This window comes from Acomys russatus, chromosome 11 (assembly GCF_903995435.1).
Source record: "Acomys russatus chromosome 11, mAcoRus1.1, whole genome shotgun sequence".
NCBI lineage: Eukaryota > Metazoa > Chordata > Mammalia > Rodentia > Muridae > Acomys > Acomys russatus.
In genome coordinates this window covers 30,373,903-30,399,520 of record NC_067147.1, presented here as the reverse complement: position 1 = coordinate 30,399,520, position 25,618 = coordinate 30,373,903, and the positions used below count along the sequence as shown (strand labels likewise).

Below are 25,618 nucleotides of genomic sequence, written 5' to 3'. Positions count from 1 at the left end.
ATTTGGCCCCAGGGGGGGTGTGTCCCAGTCCACGCTTTAAAAAAAATGGGTGGACAGTTGAAACATTAAAAAAGAGGGATGGGAGGGGGCGTGTTAACGCCTGCGTAGTATAGCACTCAGGGCGGTGTTTAAGAAGAAGACTACGGCGCCTCAAGAAGGCGCCTGCGTAATCCTCCGGCGGAAGAAGGGATCAAATCCAGGAAGTGGGTGTGGCCTCTGGGACGCCTGCGCAGTGCTCCTCCTAGTGGGCGGGGCCGGGTTGGCCGGGGTTATGGGGCGTGGCCTCGAAGGCGCTTGCGCGAAGGCGGTTGGAGGGAGGCCCGATTCCCCTTTGTTCAGATTCGCCATTTTGCGAGGCAGCGGCAGTGGCGGCGGCAGCGGCGGCTGGAGCCTCTGATTGGGTTTCGGGGTCCGGTACTGGAGCCAATCAGCGCGGGCAGCGAACCGGGGGAGCGAGGCACGGTGAGTATGAGGAGCCAATATCCAGCGGCCCAGAGCCGGCCCCAGCGCCCCGATTGGCGGGTCTCGCTGACCACTCAGGAGAGGCCCAGGCGTCCGTGGAGCCCGGGAGTCGAGCGGAGGCTGCCCGAGTTGGGTAGCCAACTGCCCCGGCTCGGAGCCTGCGGAGGCCTACAGGGGCGGTCCCGTGTCGGGATGGCGGCCTGGTGCCGGCCTCCTTGGGATCCGGATCCTCTCCGGTCCCCGACCCCCGGGTCCCGGGAGGGCAACTGTCCGACCGCCCAAGCCACGGGCTGTGGCAGTTTCCCTATGTCGTTCCAGCCTCATCCTTGTGTCCCCACGTTCCGGGCCCCGGTGAGGCCGGCGTACCCTGAGCCTCAGTCGGGACTACAGATCCGGAGGGAGGCCAGGCGGAGACGCGCGGCGCGGCCTCCGAGACCGACCCCGGGTCCGTTAGCGCGCCCGCCGCGCCCCGCCTCCCGGCCCGCCACCCCGGGGCTCCGGCCGGGCGCCGTTACCACCCCTTTCTGGCTCGTCATTTCCTCCCCTCCCCGCCCCGTTGTTCGGCCCGCCGTGCCCGCACACCTCCGTGCTGGAGCCTAACCGTCCTCTTTTTGTACGGTGTCTGAAACCTCGTTCTTGCAGGACTGATACTTTTGTTCGTTCCGTTTATCCTATTAACCAATGTCTTCTTCCGTGTGCTTTCTCCCTTGGATGCTTTCTGATTTTGTTTTCATATACCTTAGGCTCCACTCATTAACTCAGCCCATTCGTGTCGATTTTTTCTAGTCCGCTTCGAAATCCCGTGTGAATTTTTTTTTTTAGCTGATACTTTAAAACTGCCGTTCCCCCTTTCGGGAGAGGAAGTCTGCCATGGGCTGCTAGCTAGTCTTTGTCGGGCGTCACCCAAATGCTTCAGAGGGGAGAGGTTGAACTCATGCCTACTCGGTGGAGAGTGACTGGTAAAAAAATACCTGGGGGTTAGTGTTATGCAGTGCAGTACTGGAAAGTGCTGTTTGCATAAGGAAGCCGTCTATTTTTCATTGCCAAACTTATGATTGGGCATCGGAGGAAAAACCGTGTAGACAGCAGATAGTGCTAAAGGGCCAATAGTGCTGAATTTAGGCGGGAAAGTCCAGCTTGTAAAAACCTTTGTAGTTCTTACAAAGGAGTTTTTGAGAACAGTTTTGACTGGAGGTTAAAAGTGATCTTGAGTGGATTTCCCCCCTAACTTAAAAAAAAAAAGTTGCTGATGTAAGGTTTCTACCCCATAATAATGGCTGAAATTTTTTTAAGGTAGAAAAAGAAAATTTTATATGGGAGAGGGAAATAGTTTTTAACTCAAGCCACACCGGAAGTCTGTTTTCTGTGTGTGGTTTTTAAAATCACATATGCCGAACTCTTAACTGATGGGTTTGAGGAAACAGAATCCAATGCTCCTTCCAAACCAAAACAGCTCCTATTAACATTTTAGGAATTTTTCTTTGTTTAAATTGCTTTCTAAATTCCCTTATGTTCTAGTTTGATTTTTCTATTGCTGTGATAAATACCACACCAAAAGCAACTTGGGAAGGTTTATTTTCACAGAAACCTGAGTAGAGGCCATAGAAAGATGCTGTTTCAGCTGGGCGCGGTGGCACACCTTTAATCCCAGCATTTGGGAGGCGAGGCAGAGGCAGACATTTTGTGAGTTCGAGGCCAGCCTGGTCTACAAAGTGAGTCCAGGACAGCCAAGGCTACACAGAGAAACCCTGTCTCGAAAAAAAAAGAAAGGTGCCATCTACTGGCTTGCTGCTCTTCCCATGGCTTAAACAGCCATTCAGCTACAGACCACCTGCCCAGAGGTACCCCCACAGAGATTGGGATTTCCCTCCCCACCTTCAACAAGAAAATGCCCAGTAGGCTTTCTTATGGAGGCATTTTCTCATTCCAGACGACCCTAGTTTGTGTCAAATTAACAAATTTACAGCACACCTTATTTCTTTTTTTATTATTATTAATTTATTCATATTACATTTCGGTTGTTAGCCCTTCCCTTGTTTCCTCCTATTCCTCCCTCCCTCCCACTTCCCCCCTTCTCCCCTCCCCTATGTCTGTGATTGAGGGAGACCTCCTCCTCCTGTATATGCTCTTAGACTATCGAGTCTCTTCTTGGTAACTTGCTATCATTCCTCTGGGTGCTGCCAGGCCACCCCGTCCAGGGGACATGGTCAGAAAAGGGGCACCAGAGTTCGTGTGAGAGTCAGATCTCACTCTCCACTCAACGGTGGAGAATATCCTGTTCATCGGCTAGGTCTTGGTAGGGGGTTCGAAGTTTACTGCCTATATTCTCCTTGGCTGGTGCCTTAGTTTGAGGAGGCCCCAGGACCCAGATCTGCCTGTCATAAAGTTCTTCTTGTAGGTTTCCAGGACCCTGTGGATGTGGAGAGTAGCATGGAAGAATGGGGAAATAGTAGGATCCACACTTTATTTCTTACATTTGCAATTCAGTCTTTTTAAAAAATATATGTCTTTGGACTGGGTGTCTAACCTTGGTTGGTATTTTAAAAATGGATGCACCTGGTCACTTGAGGACTGTCAAATGTTTTTGCTGACAAGAGACAGTTATCCTTTGATCACCGTTCCAGCCTCTGGAAACTCCTGGTTCATCTGCATTTTAAAAAATAGTAGAGACTCCATTTTTCTAGACATAGCCCAGACTTTTACCTTTGTTTGAAATACTTGACCCTAGACTGTATCATTGTCTGGATAAAGCCTTCTTACACTTCAAACTAATTCACTGGCACCTTTTCCTAGATTAGTCTCAGCTGGAAAAGCCTCTGTTCTCAAAACCCCTGTTTACTTTGTTTTCCTCTTAGGAATCTAATACACACTTTTGCTCCCCTTTAAACTTAAAAGCCTCTTTGAAGTTAAAATCTTGTTTTATTCTTTAATTTGTGGTATATCGTTAGTGGACAAAATGATCAAACTTAGAGCCTTCAAAGGTCCTAGTCTGGTGTTGCCTTGTGATTGTCAAGTCAGATGGCCTTTGTGATCATATGTTTATTGTAGTTGTGTTTCTGGACATTTCAGTTTTCGAGTAGCTTCAGATAGATTACCTCTCTGCCTGCTGGCCAGCTGCTTCTGTGCCTTCTAAATGGGCAGGAAATGCTATGGAAAGAGAATGTCTCAAAGGCCAGACTAAATCCATTCTCATTCATAGTCTCACTTTCGAAAACATTCACAATTTTATGGAAGAGCTAGACAGGCTAAGTCCAGCTGGCTCAATTCTGTCATAATCTTGGGGAAAGAAGTGTTCAAGGGAAAAGCAGTATGTCGGGTTGTGTTACAGTTCTGCTGCCTAGGGTTGAGTGGGAACATGGAGCTCTCCACTGGAGCCAAGGAGCAGGCACTATGAGCAGCCTGGGGTTATGCTCTAAGCCCCATCACTCCTTTATTAATGCAGAATGTCTGCTAGATTTGAAGCTGAGACTGTTTTTGCCCTTCAAAGTACAGTGGGTTTCAGTGGCCTGAGAATGGAGCATTTTATCAGCAGAATAAATGAGTTAAGTCAATGTTACTAACAGCCATTCCTGCCCTCTTGCCACCATCAAACCCCATTCTATTTTAATCTGATAAGATGCAGATTTATGGACATTTAACCAAGAAGAAAGCCTTATAGGAAGGGGTTTTGACAATAGTGGAAGTGTTGAAATGCAGAGAATGTTAATACTATTTTTTCACATGAAGATGTAATCATTGAATTGGTGTATATTGTGGTGTGTTTTTAAAGCTCTCCACATCTGTATAATCCCCACTTCAGGAAAGGATGAAAACTTTTGTTACCCTTAAAGGGTTTGTAGAGCTTGTCTAGGTAGTCTCCCTACTTCCTTTCTCATGTCCAAGAAACTCTGATTTGTTTTCTGTCTGGGCTACTGTTAGCAGATTTACTTATGAATGGAGGCCATACTTAATTTGTTTGGAGACAGATAAATTGTGTGTTAGACACAAGGTAAAATTTGAAGAAAAAATATATTTATTTATTTATTTTTAGGTTTTTTGAGGCAGGGTTTCTCTGTGTAACAGCCTTGGCTGTCTTGCACTCCCTTTGTAGACCAGGCTGGCCTTGAACTCAGCAATCCGCCTGCCTCTGCCTACCGAATGCTGGGATTAAAGGCGTGCACCACCACGCCCAGCCAATAACACATACTTTTAATCCCAACTCTCAGAAGGTAGAGTTAGGTGGATCTCTTAGTTTGAGGACAGCCTGGTCTGTATAGAGAGAGTTCCATGATAGCTCAAACTACACAGAGAATCCTTCCTTCCATCCACCTTCCCAAAAAGGGAAACATTGATTTCCCCAGTGAAGCCACTTAGTTTGACTGATTTTCCATATTGTACCTGGAGTCTCTCCAGAACCAACTCCGGCAACAGGCTCAGCAGAAAAGGCTGGTGTGAAAATCTGCAGAGTTGGCCAGCTTTTATGGCATTAATACCAGGATACAGAAAGGAAATAGATTAGACAATTCTCCAAAACAAAACAAAAACAACGAATGGCCTGTACATGTATTAAAAACAATATACTGAGCCATCAGGAAAATGCAAATCAAAACTATGCTGCAATTCCTTCTCACACCAGCCAGAATAGCTGTCATGAGAAAACAGAATGCTAGTGAGGATGGGAATTGGTGAATAGCTCTTAAGCATCATGGGTTGGAATATAAATTAGCTCTGCCACTATAGAGAGTAGATGGAAATTGGTATATGAATTAGTCAGGATTTTCGAGGAATAGACGGAGAGACTGGCAGTGTATGTTATTAAGGTGACTTACAGGTAGTCCAGCTAGTCCAACAATGGCTCCCAACTAACAGAAAGTCCAAGAATCCAGTAGTTGTTCAGTTCATGAGGCTGGATATTCAGCTGGTCTTCAGTATTCACCAGAATCTGGAAAAAGTAGGCTGTACGGCCAGTAAAGAAATGAAGTTGCCAGCAAAGGCAAGAATGCAAAGAGCAAAAGCTTCCTTCCACCAGAAGGTGTAGCCAGAGTAAGGTGGATCTTCCTCCCCACCTCAAAAGATCTGGATTAAAGGTAGGTTAAGTTAGAAAATTTTTAATTTAGAAAAATTACTCATAGGTGTACTCAGCTGCTTGGGTTTTTAGTTAATGCCAGGCAATCAAGTTGACATTAAGAAAAGCCATCACAGTGTAGAAGTGTGGATGATCCTGCTGTACTGCTCTTGGGGTACACATGAGGAAACCAGAGTCAGCATATACTGCACTTCATTGCTGTTCCCTCACCACCAGGTTAGGGAATCTGTAGGTGCCAATTTAATGGGTGACGTGGTAAAGGGAAAATACATGTTCTGTTCAATGTTTTATACATAAAGAACAAAAACATGTCATTTGAAGGGAAGTGGATGGAACTGGAGCATGATAGGAAGAGAAAGAAGCATGTTCAGAAAGACGAATACCAAATGGGTTCTCTGTGTGCATGCTACAGATAAAGACGGCAAGGAAGATTATTTGGGGGTGGGGTTTTTTTTGTTGTTGAGACAGGGTTTCTCTGTGTAGCCCTGGCTGTCCTAGACTTGCTTTGTAGACCAGGCTGGATATGAACTCACAACAGTCCAACTGGGAGATTATTTGTAAAGCGGAAAATGGTGTCAGAGTGGTCCAGACAGGTTACATACATGGTGTGAAAACCATTGTTTTATACAGTGAACGGATGCTAGTAACGTAACAACTTCCTATACATTGCTAAGAAGGTACTGGTTAAATTTGTATTGCCATTCATAATATCTTTCCTTTACCAGTCTTTGTAAGTTCAAATGAGAGCTAGGAATCTGTGGTAAGAAGTTTATTGGCACCCACACTAAATGCTTTAGTGGTCTGTTTTGGTTATGGGTAATGAGGCTGATTATTATTTATATTGAACATTTTCCCCCAACACTAATGTAGCAATGAAAGAGCATTATGAACACTCATGTACCTACTGCTTAGACTCTACAGTTATCACCTGCCATCCAGGAGCCGAGAACTGGTCAGCCTGACCTTGCTTGGCTAAAGGCTTGTCCAGGGTGGGAACTTTCAGAGTAGGACCCGATATCACTGGAAATAGTCTTAAAATTTGACAAATGGGATCTTGTGAAATTAAAATTTAACAAAGTGAATAGCCTACAGAAAGTTTTTACCAGCATGCTGTATGTAGATAGTTGGTTAATATCTGCAAAAATTATTAGTGCATTTGTTGAAGGCAACTGCTCATCCTCAGGGTAGCTGACCTCTGAGACAGATCTCTCATTAGTATAGGGCTCACCAATTAGGCAAAACTGGAGCTCCAAGGGTTGTGCTGTCCCTGCCCTCTCAGCCCTGCCCTTATAAACATACCACCACACCTAGTGTGTTGGGCATTCTGGGATAAACTTGAGTTCTTATGCCCATGAGACAAGTGCTTTACCAACTGAGCCATCTTCCCAGCGCCAAAAACTGTGTGAATTAAACACCAGAAGAATGGAACTGCCAGTCACTAGGTGGGTTCTGCCATTCTCAAAAGAAGCAGCTCAGAAGGCCACTACTTTTTAAAGTGACTAACATTCTTAGCCACCAAGGCAATGCAAATTAAAACTTATCCCAGCCCACCTTCCCACCTGAGTATGGCTGCCATCCAGAAAATAAAGATCAACAGATGCTGTTGAGGGCATAGGGAAAAAGAGCCTTATTTTTTTTTCACACTTTGGTTTGTGAAAATGAGTGCAGAGGTTTCTCAAGAAGTTAAATACACTTACCATGTGATCCAGCTATAGGATGTACCCAAAGGACTCTAAGCTTCCTCAGAGATACTTGCACTGCTGCTCTTTACACAGCAACAAGGAAATGGAACCAAGCCAGATGTCATCAACAGAATAGAAAATGAAAATGCCATGCATATATAAAATGGAATTTTATACAGCCATAGAAATGAAATTTGCAAGAAAAACAGACCCAGAAAGTTCTGCAGTGGCTATTCTTGGCATCAATTTGACCACATTTAGAATTAACTAAAACCTAAGGGGCTAGGCACACCTGTGAGACATTTTTCTTGATTGAATCATTTGAAGTTGGAAGACATCCATAATCCAGATCTTTTGAGGTAGGAAGATCTTTAAAATGTAAGGGTTTTTTCTGTGTCTGCCCTAGCTCCCTATTAATGATATGGACCTTTATATTTAGTAAAAGCTTCAGGCACTATAGCTGGGCAGATACTCTGCTAGTCTAACACTGGCTTGGCCTACTTCTGGTCACATGGTCATTATCTGCCTTTTTTTGGTTTTTTGAGACAGGGTTTCTCTGTGTAACCTTGGCCATTGAACTCACAGCGATCCGCCTGTCTCTGCCTCCCAAGTGCTGGGATTAAAGGCGTGCGCCACCACGCCCGGCCATTGTCTGCCATCTTAGTCTCACTCTGGCACCTGCTTCTTCATCATGTTCTGATGGCAACTCCCCTCTCTCTGTTCCCCACTTGAGACCCCCTTTCTGGGATCAGAAGTCCAGCCTTAACTCTCCTGCCCAGCTATAGGCTGTTCAGCTCTTTATTAACCAATAAAGTGATGGAGAGCAGTGTTTACACAACATCAAGACAGGAGATGCTTCATAAAAATGACAGTGCTGAAGTCCAGCTTGTAATCAGTTGTGCACAGGCACAGAAATCAACATTTGAATATATAAGGATAATCTTTACACAGTGCATAAAAACATCACTCTGACAAAAAGCTCTATCCCTCATTTGGGCCATGCCTTCTGCTGGTGGCAACCTATATAAAGGACATGGAAGAAGGAAATTTTCTCCCTCAATCTTTGCATGCTTGCTCTTCTTCACTGGCATAGAACCTAATTCAGTATTCCTGAGCTATACAGAAGACCAGCTGAGACAACAACCTCATGGGCTAAACAACTACTCCATACATATGCATTTATCCTATTAGTTCTGTTCCTTCAGAGAGCCCTGACTAATGCATGTTACATTAAGCACGATAAGTCAGACTCAAAAAGCGTATGACCTCTCTCCTAGGCCATGGACAATCCTAGCTTTACTTGTGTGGAGTATGGGCAGAGATGTATAACTAGAAAGGGGCTCATGACAGGTAGGAGAGGTGTTAAAGAAAGGATAGTAGATCATAAAGGGAGTTTTAAATGTCAGGGTTTGGGCACACACTTGAATATCAGGTTCCTTTTCATTTCTAAGAAACACCTGAAGTAATCAATCAAGAAAAGGTTCCTTTGGGCTCACTGTTCAGGCTCTGCTGCAGAGTGAATGTGCAAAGAATAGTATATTTAAATTTGGCACTAAAGGAGGTTTTATACACCCAGGGTGGGGATTGGAACACCATATGTAATAGGCTCTATTGTACCAAGTTTTAAATGTCTCTGCTATCTTTGATACCATTTCGTTGTGTTCATCGTCCTGGACTACAGCACAACTTCCAAAGTTTTGCTAGAGCTTTCTGACTTAGTCTACTTAATGGAGGTGGAAACAGTCTCATTATGTAGCCCTGGCTGGCCTGGAACGCCCATTGGAAACTTGAACGCAGATGTGTTTACTGAGTTAAAGACCTGTATCACTGTGCCCAGGAAATCTGAGGGGGTAGTTTTGTTTTGAATAGACAGAATTCTGTATAGCAGGTGGAGTTTTTTGTTTGAGGCCAAAGTCTGTCTCTCACTCTCGCCTAGGTTGTCCAGAACTTACCGTGTAGCCTAGGCTGGCCTGTCAGCAGTGCTGATCATCTTAGCTCAGTTTCCTAAGTGCTGGGATTATAAGCATGAGACCCTCCCACCCCCAGGCCCACTCAGAGTGGAGGTTTTGAGCGTTTGTAACTGCTTAGTAAGTAACAAACCTCCAGCCTGATCTCCTGCCTTGAAAGTAGGCCTTGCGACAAGAGGTGGTTTAACAGTGCTTCTAAGTTTTAATGTAATTTTGAAAGGTGGTCAATTTTATTAGCTTAACCTGAATAAGAAACAGGAAATTAGTAAGGCATGCCTAGGTGTGTCTGTGAGGGTTCTTGTTTACAGGGGATTGCATCCTGAGGGCTCTGTCTGGGTGCACTCCGCCCCTGGTGGGTTGTGAGGGAAATGTTTGTTATTGGGAACTATTTCTTGCCCTGGCCACTTAGAGATTTCATTCTCTGTCCTGGCCACCATGGTGTGAAATAAAATGTCATGGTGTTTGTTTGTTTGTTTGTTCTGTTGGTTAACCTTTCTGAGGCAGGGTTTGTGTAGCCCAGGCTGGCCCAGCCTCTCAGCTACCTGCCTCAGGCTCTCCGGTGCTGAGACTGTAGATACTTGCCACTAGCCTGACCATGGTATTTTTTGTGACTATGCTATATAGTACTCTTTTTAAAAATGAGCATATGAGCATCTCCTACTGGTGTTCTTTTATATTATTCTAAATACTGTAAATAATTAAAAAAAAATAAAATATTGTAAGTATCTTGAGGGCCTTTACTGAATGACTCATTTTAGGTTTTCTTCCTTCCCTTTCTAATAGGAGTCGCTACCTGGTGCCTGGGATCTGTAGAGTGAAGCTTCAGGACTCTTAACGTGGCTGGGCCATGGAGCAGTATACGACAAACAGCAACAGTTCCACAGAGCAGATCGTGGTGCAGGCTGGCCAGATTCAGCAGCAGGTATGGGAGCAAGTGTGCTTTGGCCATCACAGTGCCACAGCTGGTGATGCAGCAACAGGTTTCTCCTTACTCTGTGGGAATTCGTGGGCCCTGTCAGACCTTATGAAGCCCTGGGTCTCATGACTGGTGCTGTACTATGAATCAGTGTGTTGCATCTGTTCTTAATGAGAATCACTTTAAAAGTAGGTTGCCTTTTCTAGCTCATTGAAGCCAGAAATCCTACTCTGCCTTTCTCATTCAGTCTACTTGTTTCTCTTGTTTTATGCCAACTTGTGGTAAAATAAGGATTTGGCTACAACACACAGTAGTCAGATTGCAGGCAGGCTGCCGGTCTCTGTTCTACCACAGAGACCACAGAGAGCAGTTGTAGTTTAATATTAAGACAATATTTGAGTGCTACTCTGGATAAGTACATATTAGAAGGCCTGGTGTTGCCTGCCTGTAATCCTAGCACCCAGGGAAGTAAAAGCTGGTAGATTGCTGTGAGTTCAAGGCCAACCTGTCCTCAAAGCAACTCCAGGACAGCCAAGGCTACACAGAGAAACTCTTTCTCAGAAAAAAAAAAAAAAGAAGAAGAAGAAGAAAGAAAGAGGCACCTGCTGCTGGCTTTGTTGCACAGGAAAGCTGACCAGATGTTTGAATTAATGCACAGATAATATTTTCCATGCTTTTACTTGGGTCTATAGTACCTTCTCTTTTCTTTTCCCCCTACTCTTGAGATTTGGGGAGAAAAGACATTGTTTCTCTTTGATCATAGACCAGGATCGTTGTCCTTGGTGTGCTTTCTCCTCAGAATGGAGGTTCACTAGTACAGAATAGTAGTGAGGGTGAGGGAAATACTGATGGTGACTTCCAGCGCACTGATCCATGGGAAGGACTGCTGTTGATTAGAGGGGTTAGCTGAGCATGGTGGCTTTCTCCTAGCCTCCTTCCTTTCCGCACTCTGCTGGCACTGGCAGCTCCCTGAGCTGTCTTAGAGTAGGGGCTTTCCCCACAGGCAGACCCTTGTTAGTGCATCTCTCTCCCGTGAGGATCCCCAGGATAGGAAGTTAGGCTGAGTTTCTTAAAACATTGCCTCTGAAGCAGTTAGTTGCATAGGAATGAATTTTTATTGGGGCCTCCTGGGCCTGGGATTGGATCACCATGGCTAGTTCTTTCTTCTTTAGTGATGCATTAAAGCCCCAGGAACGCTTAGTTTCAAGGCTTTAAAACCTGATGCTTTTGTTCTTGTGAACCTAAGGAGATAAAAAGATTCTTAACATAAATGTATAGTAGAAGGGTGAAATTCCTAGAAAGGACTGCATTATAAATTTTGGTGTTTTAAGTAATAAAAGTATGTTGTAAGGTCCACTGTGGGGACAGATCTTGCTACACAATTGCTTGAATATAGGAGTCCGCACCTTTGAAAGTTCCTCTGTGGGATGAAACTTGTTAGAGATTCCTCCCTGTCCTTCAGTGATCTCATGTCTTGAGCTATAAGTTTCCATCCTGATGCATTTCAAGCTCTTCCTGTTCCTGTTCTCAGCAGCAGGGTGGTGTCACTGCTGTCCAGCTGCAGACTGAGGCCCAGGTGGCATCTGCCTCAGGCCAGCAAGTCCAGACCCTCCAGGTAGTGGTGCCCTCTCTGATTCTCTGTGAGCACTGCATGAACATTGCTTGTCTGCTGCTGTTTGTGTTTGGTCTCAAGTTGAATGGCAAAGTCGCATGCCTTTTGTGCTGCTAACCTGTCTCTGAGGCCAACATGCCAGTGTCCCATGCCAAGATGTGTGGCTATTGCTGTGTCAGTTTTCTGAGAGCTATGAGCTAAGTAAATGCCAGGAAACAAGCAACAGGAAGACATTCTGCAAGTGGCTTTAGATACCAACCCAGCCACATGGCATAGAATTATCTTACACCGTAGAAGGGCATGCACACATTGGCATGTATACATGAGCTGCACTGTGTTTTTGTTTTTGCTAAAAGTGACTTGACTGCTAAACAGCCATTGCACTGAGCAAAATTTATCTGAGAATTGAATAATCTTTGCTGACTTGGTACGAGCTCTGCAGAGATGACTGTATAACTCTTAAGTGTTATATGCCTCTTGTCCCAGCACTTGGGATATGGAGGCAGGAAGAATGAGTTGGACTCTCTTAAAAAATTAAAACAAAAAGTTATTAATGGTTATATTGATATGCTTTTAGAAAACAAAACCTGGAGTTAACCAATGGTGTTCTTCACTATTAATGTATGGTCAAGTCAAATATCCTAATTTCCTTTGAAAAATAAAGAGTAGCAACATTGGTGTTTTCTGGGTCCGTTAAGAATTAAGGGTTTTGAGAAATTGTCAAAACTCAGATGCCTGTCCTCCCTTTCTTCCTCCATTGAATTAGAATGACTCAGTAGGGCCTCTCAAGTCAGACTGGCCTCTCACTTTTATTACTAGTGCTGCCAAGATCCTCCTACAGATACCCACTCCTTCCTCTAAGCCAGTGGTGCTCAACTTTCTCAATGCTGTGACCCTCTAATACACCTCCTCACCTTGTGCTGACCCCAGCCATAAATTACTTTCATTGCTACTTTATAATTAATTTTGTTACTATTATTAGTCATAATGTAAATATCCATATTTCCCAAAGGTCTTAGGCTACCCCTGTGAAAGGGTCATTCAGACTCCAAAGGGGTGGTGACCCACTGGTTGAGAACCATGGCTGTAAGCATTTGACTCAACCTATCCTAACCCTGCCACTTAATAGCATTTGATGGTGACATATGGCTAGTTCTACACATATAATAAGATGAGAGAAGTTTGTTTTGTCTTCTTGCGCAGTTGGAGTCTCAGGGAGTGCAGTAGCTTTCTGCTCTTGCTTGCTTTATCTTTTTATCCATGAAACCTGTGTCTGGGATTGTCATTAACCACCATGGAATGGGAGTGTAATATGCTCTAAACTGTGTGGCTTCTTGTCTCGTGCATGAATCTTTGTGATCATTCATTTGTTGTAAAACACAGTGAGCTCTTCAGAGTCTCAAATCCTTTATTGCATGAGTATATAGCATGTTGCAGGGGGTGGTGGGGAGGACCAGAGATGATGGCTAACTAGAAAGTTATTAAGTGTTCTTAAATGTATGTCAACTTTGGGGACTGAGGCAATGACTCAGTATACCATTCACTATACAAATGTGAAGACCTAAGTTTGGATCTATAGAAGTCATCTTAATATGTAGGTTTGTCCCTGTAACCCCAGCACTAGGAAGCAGAAGCAGGCAGAACCTGGGGCTGGTAAGCAGTAGCAGATGACCTACAGTGTTAGCATCTGGCCTTCACTTTCACACAGGGAACAGCACAACCTTCTAGCACGCAGTAACAACACAGCTATGTCTGCTTAATCAGATCTAGACCACGTTGAACAGAAATGAAGTGATGGGAACTTCTCTGCAAGGCTCATCAGCTTAGAATTTTAAATAGTTCATTCTTTTACTTCTGCAGTAAGGCTTCTGATAAGTTTCCTAACACATCACACAAAAGCATTAGTGTAGCAAAGGAAATTTAAGTGGAAACTTAGGAGAGAATGAGTAAATAAGCCAAAAGGTTAAGTTTCTCAAGGGACACCCCGAGATTGGACTGCTCCTGATGATTGTGGTGGAGAGGAGAGGAAGTCCTCAGCATCTTACTCATCTACGACAAATGAGCAGCGCAGCTGGCTGATACTGCCGGGGCAGGCTGCTTCTGCTGCAGCTAAGGACAAGTGTTTCAGGCTGGTCTGTGACACATCCTTCCTTCAGGCAGAGACAGGCTCTACAGTGAGAATCTGGGATTTGTCCTGGTAGACCTGCTCAATCCAAAGCAGTTTCTGTTTGGGCGACTGAAAGGCATTCTTGAGTTTTCACATTGGGGTTCAAGATGTGACTGAGCATTTGTAGCAACTTCCTTTCTATCTGTTGACTCAAGTCTTGAAAATTGGAAATTCTGTTCACACACAATAGCTATCTGATTTCAATAACTTTGCAAATATTTTAAGATGCAGTATGAACTCTATTGTGATGATCACAAACTGACTGGAAAATATTTCTGGAGAGTCTTGCTTTGATTTTGAAACAGGGTCTCATCAGGCTTACCTGGAACTCACTGGGCAGCCCATTCTGTCCTCAAACCCATGCTTCTCCTGCCTCAGCTTCCTGAGTGTTGAGAATGCTGGCCTGTGCTGTCCCATGAGTCTTTAGTGGTAGACTGCAAGCAGCACCATTCCTGAAATCCTCAGAGTAGAGTAGAGGTGAATGTTCATATTCCACTTTTGCTTGAGACCCTGGAGGAACCTCCAAGTGAGCTTTCAGAACTCTTCCTGTCTAGCCTCTAAAATGAAGGCTGCACTTTGATTCCCTTCTCAGGACCCACCTCCATTACCTCCCCCTTAATGCTGCTTCTCCAGCCTTACCAGAACTATTCCCAGGTACTGATTGGAGAAAGCAAACAGTCTTGGTAACCTGACAGTTTTCTTGGGCTCAGCCTGTGTTTAGTGATAAATGCCTTATACCTATTGGAATTTTCTACACTCTAGAGAAGTTTTGTCACTCAATCAAAAATATCAGAGCTATTGAAGAACATAAGACTTTCTTGGAGCTGTAGAAATGGCTGAATTGTTAAGAGCACATACTGCTGCTGAGTTGTGTACCTAGCACCATGTCAGACAGCTCTTATTCACCTATAACTCAAGCTCCAAGGAGATCTGACATCTTACTCTCTGTAGTATGCTCATAACCTGTGCACACACAAAGAAGGGGGTTGATTAAGATTAATGTCTTTCAGGCCATTAATCTTTCATCTCTGCACTTGGGAGGCAGAGGCAGGGTATCTGAGTTCAAGGCCAGCTAGCATTGCCTAGAGAGTCCCTGTCTTGGGGGTACGGGGGAAGGACACCTACTGACTTTTCTAAGTCTCTCTTGCCTTCCCTCTTGTTGGGCATCAGGGCGGTTCAGTGACCAGTGATTGTCTTGGTGAAGCCACTGTGTCTCACACTATTTCATTGTTGATATTTTATTTCATTCTAGGTCCAGGGACAGCCATTAATGGTGCAAGTCAGTGGAGGCCAGCTTATTACATCAACTGGCCAACCCATCATGGTCCAAGCTGTGCCTGGTGGGCAAGGCCAAACTATCATGCAAGTACCTGTGTCTGGAACACAAGGTTTACAGCAGGTGAGTGGTATTTTTAAAAGTACTTAAATTGTACCTCAGAGTAGACGTTAGGTATGAGTGTGGATGGTGTATGTATGTATTTGTGTGTGTGCAGATTTGCACATACAAGTGAAGGCCAGGTCAGTTGTCTTCACCTTAGTTTTTGAGGCAAAGTCTCTTATTGACTGGCTAAGCTGTGAGCTCTGAGGGGCCACTGCTATCTGCCCCACCCCTGCTGTCCCGTGCTGCAGGGCTGCTGCAGATGCAAACCTTCATGCTGTGCATTCCTGTAAATGCCAAGGTCCGCACTCAGCTCCTCATGCCATACACCAGGTGCTTTACCTCTGAACTGGCTCCCTAGCCTGCAGAGTAGATGTTTAGAAGAAAAGAGTATTCTGAGGAAATCACTTTCCCTTGAGTCCTACCCTTTATTTTATTTGGTGCTTAGTCTCTTTCTGCCTGTGTTGTAGAAGTACAGTACTGTGCAATAAACAGGTATCCCAAACCACGGGCCAGGTGGACTTTGCTGCTGATTTAGTCAGCTGTCAATGTTTTAAATTTGAGTTACGTAGTACTCAAGAGTCCTTAAGAAAGCTTGGGCAGTGTGTGGCCTAACAGAAAGGTCCAAGAATGTCTCCAAGACTATAGCTAGTAAGACAAGGAAAGGGGGGCTGGAGAAGTACCTCAGGCTCAGAGCACCGGCTGCTCTTCCAAAGCTCCTGAGTTCAATTCCCAGCAACCACATGGTGGCTCACAGCCATCTGTGAGATCTGATACTCTCTTCAGGCACAACACTGTATACATAATAAATAAACAAATCTTTTTAAAAAGATAAGGAAAGGAAATAGGTTTGTTTACCACATACGGTCGCTTACTTTCCATGCTTGCTATATGAGGCTTGGCACTTCAAATCCTATAAGCAAAGTAGAAGTGGAGAAGAGGTAGGTGAACACTAACAGCAGTGCTGAGTGGTAGTGGGGGTTTACAACAGGAGTAAGACAATACAATCTGTCACATCACCTTACCTATCTACTGCTGTGTAACACGTTATCCCAGAAGGTGTTAGCTTACATCAAGAAGCATTTGTGTTGGCTACTTTTCTTCTGACTCGCAGTTCACGGGTACCAGTCCACCATGGTGAGAAGGAAGACGTGGCAGCAGGAGCACATGAATCTGCAGGCAGGAGGCAGTCTCCTTTTCTTATTCAGTTCAGGACGTGGAATGCCACTTGCAGTTAGGATAGGTTTTCCCACCTCAGTTACTCTAGAAACTGCCTGAACAGTCATAGCTAGTCTATAGCCAGTCAAAGTGACGGTGTTGCATATCTTTGACTGTATTACCTTAAAATTTGACTTGGAGAGAGTACATTTTTAAAGTTGTTTTATTCATTTATAAAACACTTCAGAGTATTTTTAAGTAAATGTACTTTAAAAATTAACCATGTCACCAATGATTGTATTTCTTTAAATGGACACTGATTCTTTAATTGTAGGTACCCAAATAATATTCAGAATTATTTGATGATTTGAAAAATGGAAAAATGCTTTTCAATAATTGATAGGTGATGTTGGAACAAGACTTCTGTCCTCTTCAAAGCATTACTCTTAATTTTGGGGTCAGGGCCTCAAACTCACAATGTCCGTAAGACTGGCCTTGAATTCCTGATCATCCTGCCTCTGCCTCCTAAGTTGTACAATTACAGGCACATGCCTCCATGTATTTCCTAGTCTCTAGAGTTTATTCAGCTACTTTGCAGAAATCAAAGAGTGAGGCTGTGGTGATGGCTCAGCAGTTAAGAACATTAGCTGTTCTTCTAGAGGACCCAGACTTGATTTCCATTACCTACCTGGTAAGTCATAGCCATATGTAACTCTAGTTCCAGGGGATCCAGCTCCCTCTTCTAGCTTTTGTGGGCACTAGACCATGTATATATACATGTGTGTGCACAAACACACACACATATACATGAAGCCAAAGCACCCATGCACATAAAATAAGTAAAAACAAATAGGAATCAAAGGAGCGGCATTGGTTTGGTGCTAACCTTTGTGTGTATTCTCTATCACAGATACAGTTGGTACCTCCTGGTCAGATCCAGATCCAGGGTGGACAGGCTGTGCAGGTGCAAGGCCAGCAGGGTCAGACCCAGCAGATCATCATTCAGCAGCCACAGACTGCAGTCACTGCTGGCCAGACTCAGGTGAGTTCCCCAGTTCTACCAGCACAGGGGCACAGCTGATCTGGAGGGGTCAAGCAGCAAGCTACCTAGTTCACATAGAAGACAGCTATCAAAATGTACTTGGGTCCTCTGCGGGTCTTTGTCATCTGTTGAGTATGTCATTGTTTTCTACAGACGCAACAGCAGATTGCTGTCCAGGGACAGCAAGTAGCCCAGACTGCTGAAGGGCAGACTATTGTCTACCAGCCAGTTAATGCAGATGGCACAATTCTCCAGCAAGGTAAGCTGCCACTATTGCCTTGTGACTTTTCAGGGCATTCTTTTTAGCCTTTGAGTACTTGGGAGTGCATCAGTATTGTTATGAAGTCCATGACATTTTTATACAATAGGACTTCCACCAGATCGCCAGTGACTATCAGTTCTTGTCACCATATACCACCAATCCATTGCTGCTTGTTGACCAGAATTCTTACCATTTAGTTCTAGGCCTCCACATCTATTCATAGAGTTGTTTACTTAGAGTCAAGAGGGCTTCTCAAAGAGACTCCGCCTCACTAGGAAGATAAAAATACACATTAGAATGCAGAGCCTTAGAGAAGTTTACCCTAGGAAGAGATGGATAGAGCCAAAATTTCTTATGAGAAATCTAGACTTGGCTTGAGGGGAGATGTGCTTTAAATAGACGTAAGTGCTTTGGAAGCTAACTAAGTCTAGAAAGGCTAGATCAGCCATATTTGGCTCAGGTTGGTTGAGGCCAAGATTTTACAGTGTACTGAATCCAGAGAGTGCAGTGCCTGTGTGTTACTCACATAGGGCATAGACAGGCTGCACTGAGCCCTGGCAAGGTCTCTGCAGTCTGACCAGGTCCTCATGCTGCCTGCAGCATTGTTTCCACATAGAAAAGCAACAGCAACAGCTGTGTTGGTAGTGGGAATGGTGCTGTAGTAGGGAGGCCTCCATATCATCTTGCCTTTTTGATACCATTGTTGGAGTGCTTACAATGTTGGGGTAAAAGTATAATTCATTTGGTATTGGACTCTATACTGTTAACAGAAACTTTCAAAAATGACTTTACATGGACTACTTAGCAAAGCTGAGTAAAGGAGTAGGAGAGGACATTTTCTTTCTTCCCTAGTGTTTGTCTGTTTATTCAGGAGGATATACAGGAGCCTGGTGGAAGGGACTAACCAACCATCTTCCCTTCTTTTTGTTCCATGTGCCTGTTTGTTGTTGTTGTTTGTGTGTTCTGTTTTGTCTTATGTTTTGTTTTCTTAAAGTTACAGTCCCTGTTTCAGGCATGATCACCATCCCAGCAGCCAGTTTGGCAGGAGCACAGATCGTTCAGACAGGAGCCAATACCAACACAACCAGTAGTGGACAAGGGACTGTCACTGTGACACTCCCAGTGGCAGGCAATGTGGTCAACTCAGGAGGAATGGTCATGGTAAGGAAAGTGGTCCCCCCATTCTGATCTTTGGCGCTGGATCTTTCCACGAGGCTCTCTTGTCTTTGAACCACAAGTTGGTGTCTCTTGTGAGGTTGCTTCTGGGGTTAACTTTTGGATTTGAAGCTGACTTGACTCTTAAGGCACTAGGAGTGGTCTGTATCCACAAGAAGCATGACTCATTCTGACACCTCCTGCATATCAGACTATTGTAGACACTGGAGAGACAGCAGTAGATGCCTGTGGATGCGCAATTTTACTTAGAATTTTCTTGCCACTAATAAGGGCTGGTCTCCTGTTTGTGCAGATGGTGCCAGGAGCTGGCTCTGTGCCTGCTATCCAAAGAATCCCTTTACCTGGAGCAGAGATGCTGGAAGAAGAGCCCCTGTATGTGAATGCCAAACAGTATCACCGCATCCTTAAGAGGAGACAAGCCCGGGCTAAGCTAGAGGCAGAAGGGAAAATTCCAAAGGAAAGAAGGGTGCGTATGCCATGGGGAGTGCACGCCAGGAAACAGCCCAGTTGTTCTGCCTCAAGAGTATGGTGTGTTTCCTTGCTCTTTTCGAACAATGGGATGCAGGAAAGTTTACTGTAAGAACGGGGACACAGAGTGGATTGTAAGCAAGACGCTTTTCCCTTTCTACAGTAAAGACATCCAGAGAAAACTTGTTCTCAGGACTCTCTCTTGTCTTACAGCTGCACTGTTCATATGTTGGTTGTATTCCACAGTGGTAGTTGGGTCTAGCCAAAGGAATAAAAAGCTCTCTCCTTTTTTAAAGGCGCCCATCTGTCATGTTAGCCAGCATCCAATGTCCTGGTTTCACATACCTGCAGATGGCATAAAAATGGTGTCTCTCCTGAACTGCCATTTGCTTGACCAAACCTCAATCCGTTACTGGAGCAGAAGAAGGGTCAATGCTAGGAGAACAGTAATGATCTGATTTCTCTTTCTTCAGAAATACCTCCATGAGTCTCGGCATCGGCATGCCATGGCACGGAAACGTGGTGAAGGGGGAAGGTTCTTCTCTCCAAAAGAAAAGGACAGTCCTCATATGCAGGTATGGTGAGGAAGCCCTTTCCTTTTGTGTTGCTTCTCTTTATCGGCAATATTCAAAGTAGAAACAGCATGTGGTGGTGTTGCTTAGTTTCCCTTTCTAAAAGGACTAAAGGTTTTGATCCCATGGCTTTTTTTTTTTTTTTTTTTTAAACTTTCAACGTCTCAATTCTTTCTATTTTAAGGAAAAGTTTTGTTTTCTTTCAGCATGCTCTTAGCAGTAGGTAACATTTACTATTATGTAGCAAGTCTTATGCTAAGCACTCCAGTAAGCTCTTTTTTTGTTGTTGTTTGCCTGACTGTGGCGACCTCAAATCCATGGAATAGGAATAACTTGTCACCACTTTTACAACTGAGTATGAGGTTTTGAGACAGTAAGTAACTTGCCTAAGGTCAGTACAGCTGAGTCAGCCCTGTCGTCCCAGTTACTCTGGAAGCTGAGGCAGGAAGGTGACAAGCTGAGGAGGGCCTGCCTTGGCTGTAAATGAAGTTAAGACCAGCTAATTCGGTGAGATTCGGTCTTCTGAAGGGCTCTGGAGCTGTGGGTAGGTCAGTCCTATAGGGTATTTGACTGGTGTGCATGAACAGACCTAGGTAGTAGAGTCCCACTAGTTATCTCTTACACGTTTGTGAATCCCTGTGTCCAAAATGGAGTGCTTGTTCATTAGCCTCTTACCTAATCATGTGGCTTGTCACCACTCAGTAAAGTTTGGGTGGTTCTGATTATGAAGTTCTTCTAGTTTTATCTCTGAAACGTAATTTGAATGGTTTTCTGCCCCCCCCCAGCTGGTGTCAGCCTGGCCTGGTCATTTGTTCTTATTTGCTTGCTGTTTACCCATTTATTTGTTGCTCCTACATGGTCCTTTGTCTTTACAGTTTACAGTTTGTAGTGTTCCTTTCTCCATCTTTTCACATGACCGTCTCTTCTCACTACATATCCTAGGCTATCCTCAAATTTTCAATATTCCTGCCCAAGTTTCCCAAGTGCTAGGGTTACAGGTGTGTGCCACCACAGACCGTTTCTGTCTTCCTTCCTCTCAGGCCTGGCTTAGATCTGAAAGTCCTTTAGCCTACTCTCAAGCAGAGCTCTTTTACTCTTGTATTTTCCTATAATCTCATCCTGTTCTTTATAAAAACCATCAAGAGACTATTTGGTATACATTGCTTTCTTTCCTGGAGTGTAAGTTACATCAAAGTAGAAGGTTTTGTTCTCTTGTGTTTGTTAGGTTTAGCTTAGGATCCATTTCTGAACAAATGCTTAATATTAATAAATACTGTTGAGTTGATGAATTTCTTTTGTTGGCTCACTTCACTGTCCCCAACGTGGAATTCTTCTACACCCTTACAGGGTCTCTTCAGTTGACCACAGGCAGTTCTGTGTCAGATAGTGAAGGCTTCTATACTCAAGGCAGTCTGCAGGGTCTTCCTAGTGCATTGCACTGCAAACCAGCTTGACAGCCCCTCTGTCTTGTTGCCGTCTGCACATGTCTGTGACTAGGAACTGCCAGGTGTAGCCATTGTGTTGACATAATGGCACAGAAACACAGCATGTCACTGTGCTTGCTCTGGGCCTATGTCCCAGCCACCAAGTACTTAAGCCCTTAAGTTGTAAGAGCCAGTTCCTGTTGCTACTAAAAAGGACTACTGTGCTGTCTTTCTCTGTAGGATCCAAACCAAGCTGATGAGGAAGCCATGACACAGATCATCCGAGTTTCCTAACCACAGGAGGGCAGCAGAGCTGATCGGTCGCGTTCCTCTCCACTGTTCCTGGAGATGGACTGACTTCCGACGGGACACTGACAGTTGCACTCTGCCCTTTCTCAGGACAGAAATTACTTAGCTCAGTATTACAGCTGCAGCAATGGCTGATGAACTGAAGTGGCAAGCCTTTGTCTCACCCTTTCATTCAGGACCTGTTTCAGACTGTTGGTGGCACTGACCTTTTGTGAATTGAATGATAAAAGGAGGTATTTACCAGCCCAGCATTACATACACAAGCACTTATGTTGAGTGGTAAGGCCAGCCAGTCGGCCTTTGCCGTAGGAGAGCAGCCTTCTCAACCTGGTCTATGGTAAATCCACGGTAAAGGCAGCCACAGCCCCTGCCTTCCTATGGAGTCAGTAGCACCCATCCCCTGGCGGGAGGTTGGGCTGGCTGATGCATGAACACTTTGCATTCAAACAAGGAGCTTCCTGTTAGGACATGGAGCAGCCAAGCTGAGCTGTAGTGTTCTGGCCTCTGCTGATACGAATCTGGCTGCCCACATGCTGGGTTGGTATTTTACTTCAACCAAGAAAGCACAAAGAGGATATTTTGGACTCAGGATAAAAGGATCTAAAAGGTACATTGCTGAATATCTTTCTAGCTTTGACTGTGGTCTGCTCATCCCTCTATTGGCCATCAGCGCCATAGTTCGTACTGTGGCCAGTTTAAAGACAGTTTAGAGAGTAAGTGGACCGCGCAGCTGACTTTCCCAGTAGAGACAAAACTTCACAACATCTGTGCTGAAGTATTGGGGATGTTTACAGTTGCTCCTCAACAGAGGTGAACCTAGGATATTTAATCATGGGCTTTATAACAGCGAGTAGAGAATGGAAGGATCTGTGCATTTCAGTCTAGAGAGCAAGTGCCCTGCCTGCCAAGGGCTGCCATAGAGTATCGTTCTCCAGCAGATGGATGCCAAGTGTGGATCTTAAGCTGAAGAGACCAAGTCACGTTCCCACTGGCACCTCTGACGTGCACTAGAGAGAAGTTGGAAATGTGTTCTTTATATTGCCTGAAAAAGCACTTGTGGAGGCAGCTAGATACAGACTGGAGTACTGCTGGAGCTCAGAGTAGAAGAGGCGTGGGCTTCACCCCTGCCTCTGCGCTGGCCCAGAGCTGAACATTCTTCCCATGGCAGCTGATTCTCTGGTGCCAGTTTCCATTTGTTTTCTCCTTTCTCTGTAGGCCTTGCAGCAAGGTTTGCACACGAAATCTGCTGTAGGGATCACCTACAGACTGGGACAAAGATTCCTGCAGGGTCAGGAATTGGGCCACAGTTCCCAGGATGAGTTGGGCCTCAGAAATCTGTTTCTGGACAAGCACTCTTAGCACTGAGCCACACACACACATACATGCCCCCAGCCCTGGCCCCGCAGATGCTGAGCCCTGGAAGAGAAAACCAAGGTTGGGATTTCAGAAGAGGCTGCCTTCCTTCTCTGCAATCAAAGTCAAACACAGTCATTCCAAAGATTTTGGGGTTAGTTAAAGTACCAGTCAAGTCTAAAGACTGGCTCTTTGGCTTTGTTCTGTGTTCAAGATGGGAAAGAATTGAACCTTATAAAGGAATATCACAGAGAGACCTGTTTAATTAGAGAAGCATGAAGTAAGCCATCTCTTTCTACTCCCAGGAATCTTGCCATTTCTCCTGGCTTCCAGAGGTCAAAGGGGGCTGATCTTTTTTTAGTAAACTCACTAGAAACTTCTGGCTCTTTCTCTGAGTTTTCAGAGATTACTGAAAACCATGAGGAATTTCTACCTTTGTGGTAGTAAGGATTCTGAGGGAAGGGTTCAGGGATTCCTCAGATGTCTAGTGCTTAAGCCAGCAATTGTAGAATGCTATTTATTTGTGTCTGTAAGTTTGTATATAACCCTAACCTCATATTGTTGCTGAGTTTCATTTTGAGAAAGGCAAGTTTGAGTTTTATATCCTTTGAAACAGATGCTTGGGTTAACACTTTGTAACTGCATTGCAGTTAGTTCATGGCCCTTTCATCATGGTCATTCTAGCACAGCGTAGTAGCCCTCAGAGCGGGTGTGGAGCTGATTTTTGTTTCTTTAACTTAGTTCTTTTTACTTTGTTCTTGTGATTGTAGTGATGGCTTCAAAAATACAGAATAAGTGGAGGAGTGGGCTGCTGGTCTACCACAGCACTCTTACTTCCTGAGTGCTTTTGTTGCAGGATAACTGCAAATGTATATATTTTAATTGCACTGGTAATGGGACACCCCAGTGTCTAGACCACTGCACCAACAGCCTCTCCTGGCTACAGGGTGCCTGATAATAATGTCTTGATTTTTCCTTTGGGACTCAACTATGTAGGTCTTCCCACTAGTAAGGGGAGAACAGGTGATCATTGATGTCATTGCAATTGGTTTTTTGTATGTTTGTTTGTTTGTTTTGTGTTTCATTTGTTTTTAAATAAATTTATAAAAATACTAAAAAGTGGTTTGCCTTTGTTTTATTTGGCTTTTGCATTTTTATTTTGTTTTTTTGTGGGTTTCGCTTTTGGAAGGTTTTTTGTTTTTTGAGGCCTACACTGGCCTCTAACTCAAGATCTTCCTGCCTTGCCAAGTGTGCACCCATACACACAGCATGGATGACAACTGAGGAATCTGCATGTTCTGTGCCTGGAAATGTGTTTATAATACTGAAGTTGTAGCTTCTGGCAAAAAAAAAAAAAAAAATGTGGTGTCAGGTGTCAGGCCTCTCTACTTTGTGTTCTCTTAATTGCCTCCTCCCTGGGCCTAAACTATTGGACATCAAAGTAAGTAATCCTCTAGGTAAAAGCAGCCTCTTGCCACTGCAGTCTTCAGTCTGAGAGCCTCATTTCAGTTCTAGAGCTCTAGAAACTACATACAAAAGCCATGGTGGAGCCCAGGCTTTACCCTGCTAGGTAACATGCTTTCACAAGGAAAAGGACTGGCAGTGTGACAGCTCCAGGCTAGTGCTCAGGCTTTGCTTCTAGCCAGCAGGGTGACAATAGATTATATCCTTAAATTCTTAGGTGAACCAAGTTCCTGCTGTGATAAGAGAGATCACTATTGATTCCCATACCAAGTGACCTGTTTTATTCTAGAAGTGTCCTTATATTTCAGAGACAGCCAACTGAATAGCTATGCCCCTTCTGTGTGGCTCCTGGAAAGCCCATGTGGATTGGATTGGCTGAAGGAAACCCACTTACCCACCCTCTGTGTGCCTCAGTTTAGGACAGTTGTCACCATGGTGATACAACACACAGCGCACCTGCAGCTGCCTGAAGAGTTAGAGCCCTCCAAGCATAGTGGGTTTCAAGCTTTGAGGAAGAAATTAATTTCAGAGTAAATCCAATAGGAAGCAAGGTTAAATGTACTGAAAAGCAGAAAGTGTGGAGAAAGCATTGGCAAAGGAAAGTGGGTTGGTCATAGGAGAGTACTGTCAGAAGGTCTGCATACACTTGTCTCTCTAAGGTACACCTCTAAAAGTTGCTAAGAACACACCCTTCTATCAATACCCAGCGTGTGATGAGGCTACAAGTGATAACTTTGTCATTAATCAAAGTTAGACATCTTGCTACTCTTGCAGAGGACCCAGATCAGAGAATCTAAGTTGGTGACCTCAAAATCACCTATAACTCCATTTCTGACCTCTGGATATCCACTCATGTTTCCAGATCCACATACAGAAATACACTTTTTTTTTTTTTTTTTTTTTTTTTTTAATGTATATAGTGCTCTGCCTGCATGTCCACCTGCAGGCCAGAAGAAGGCATCCAGTCATATTATAGTTGTGAGCCACCATGTGGTTGCTGGGAAGGAATTGAACTCAGGACCTCTGGAAGAGCAGACAGTGCCCTTAACCTGAGTCATCTCTCCAGGCCCCAGAAATACACTTTTTAAAATTGTAAATTAAGACCCTGAGAGAGACAGAACTGGAGGCTCAGGGATGGTGA

General features: G+C 44.5%; 1 protein-coding gene across 8 annotated transcripts; it reads left to right on the top strand.

The window, feature by feature from the left end:
* Positions 1–331: 331 nt before the first annotated feature.
* Nfya (nuclear transcription factor Y subunit alpha) lies at positions 332–22,709 on the top strand. Of its 8 annotated transcripts, none has more exons than XM_051153035.1 (10): positions 332–462; positions 9,960–10,098; positions 11,627–11,707; positions 15,124–15,270; positions 17,318–17,449; positions 17,603–17,708; positions 18,706–18,872; positions 19,180–19,353; positions 19,829–19,930; positions 21,592–22,709. In XM_051153035.1, the coding sequence occupies exons 2-10, from the start codon at positions 10,024–10,026 to the stop codon at positions 21,643–21,645; spliced, it is 1,038 nt and encodes a 345-aa protein (XP_051008992.1). In that variant the 5' UTR covers positions 332–462; positions 9,960–10,023; the 3' UTR covers positions 21,646–22,709. The 8 variants fall into 8 exon arrangements, with proteins under 8 accessions (XP_051008992.1, XP_051008990.1, XP_051008991.1 ...); XM_051153033.1 differs by having other exon boundaries at positions 11,627–11,710; XM_051153034.1 differs by having other exon boundaries at positions 11,624–11,707.
* Positions 22,710–25,618: the final 2,909 nt, after the last annotated feature.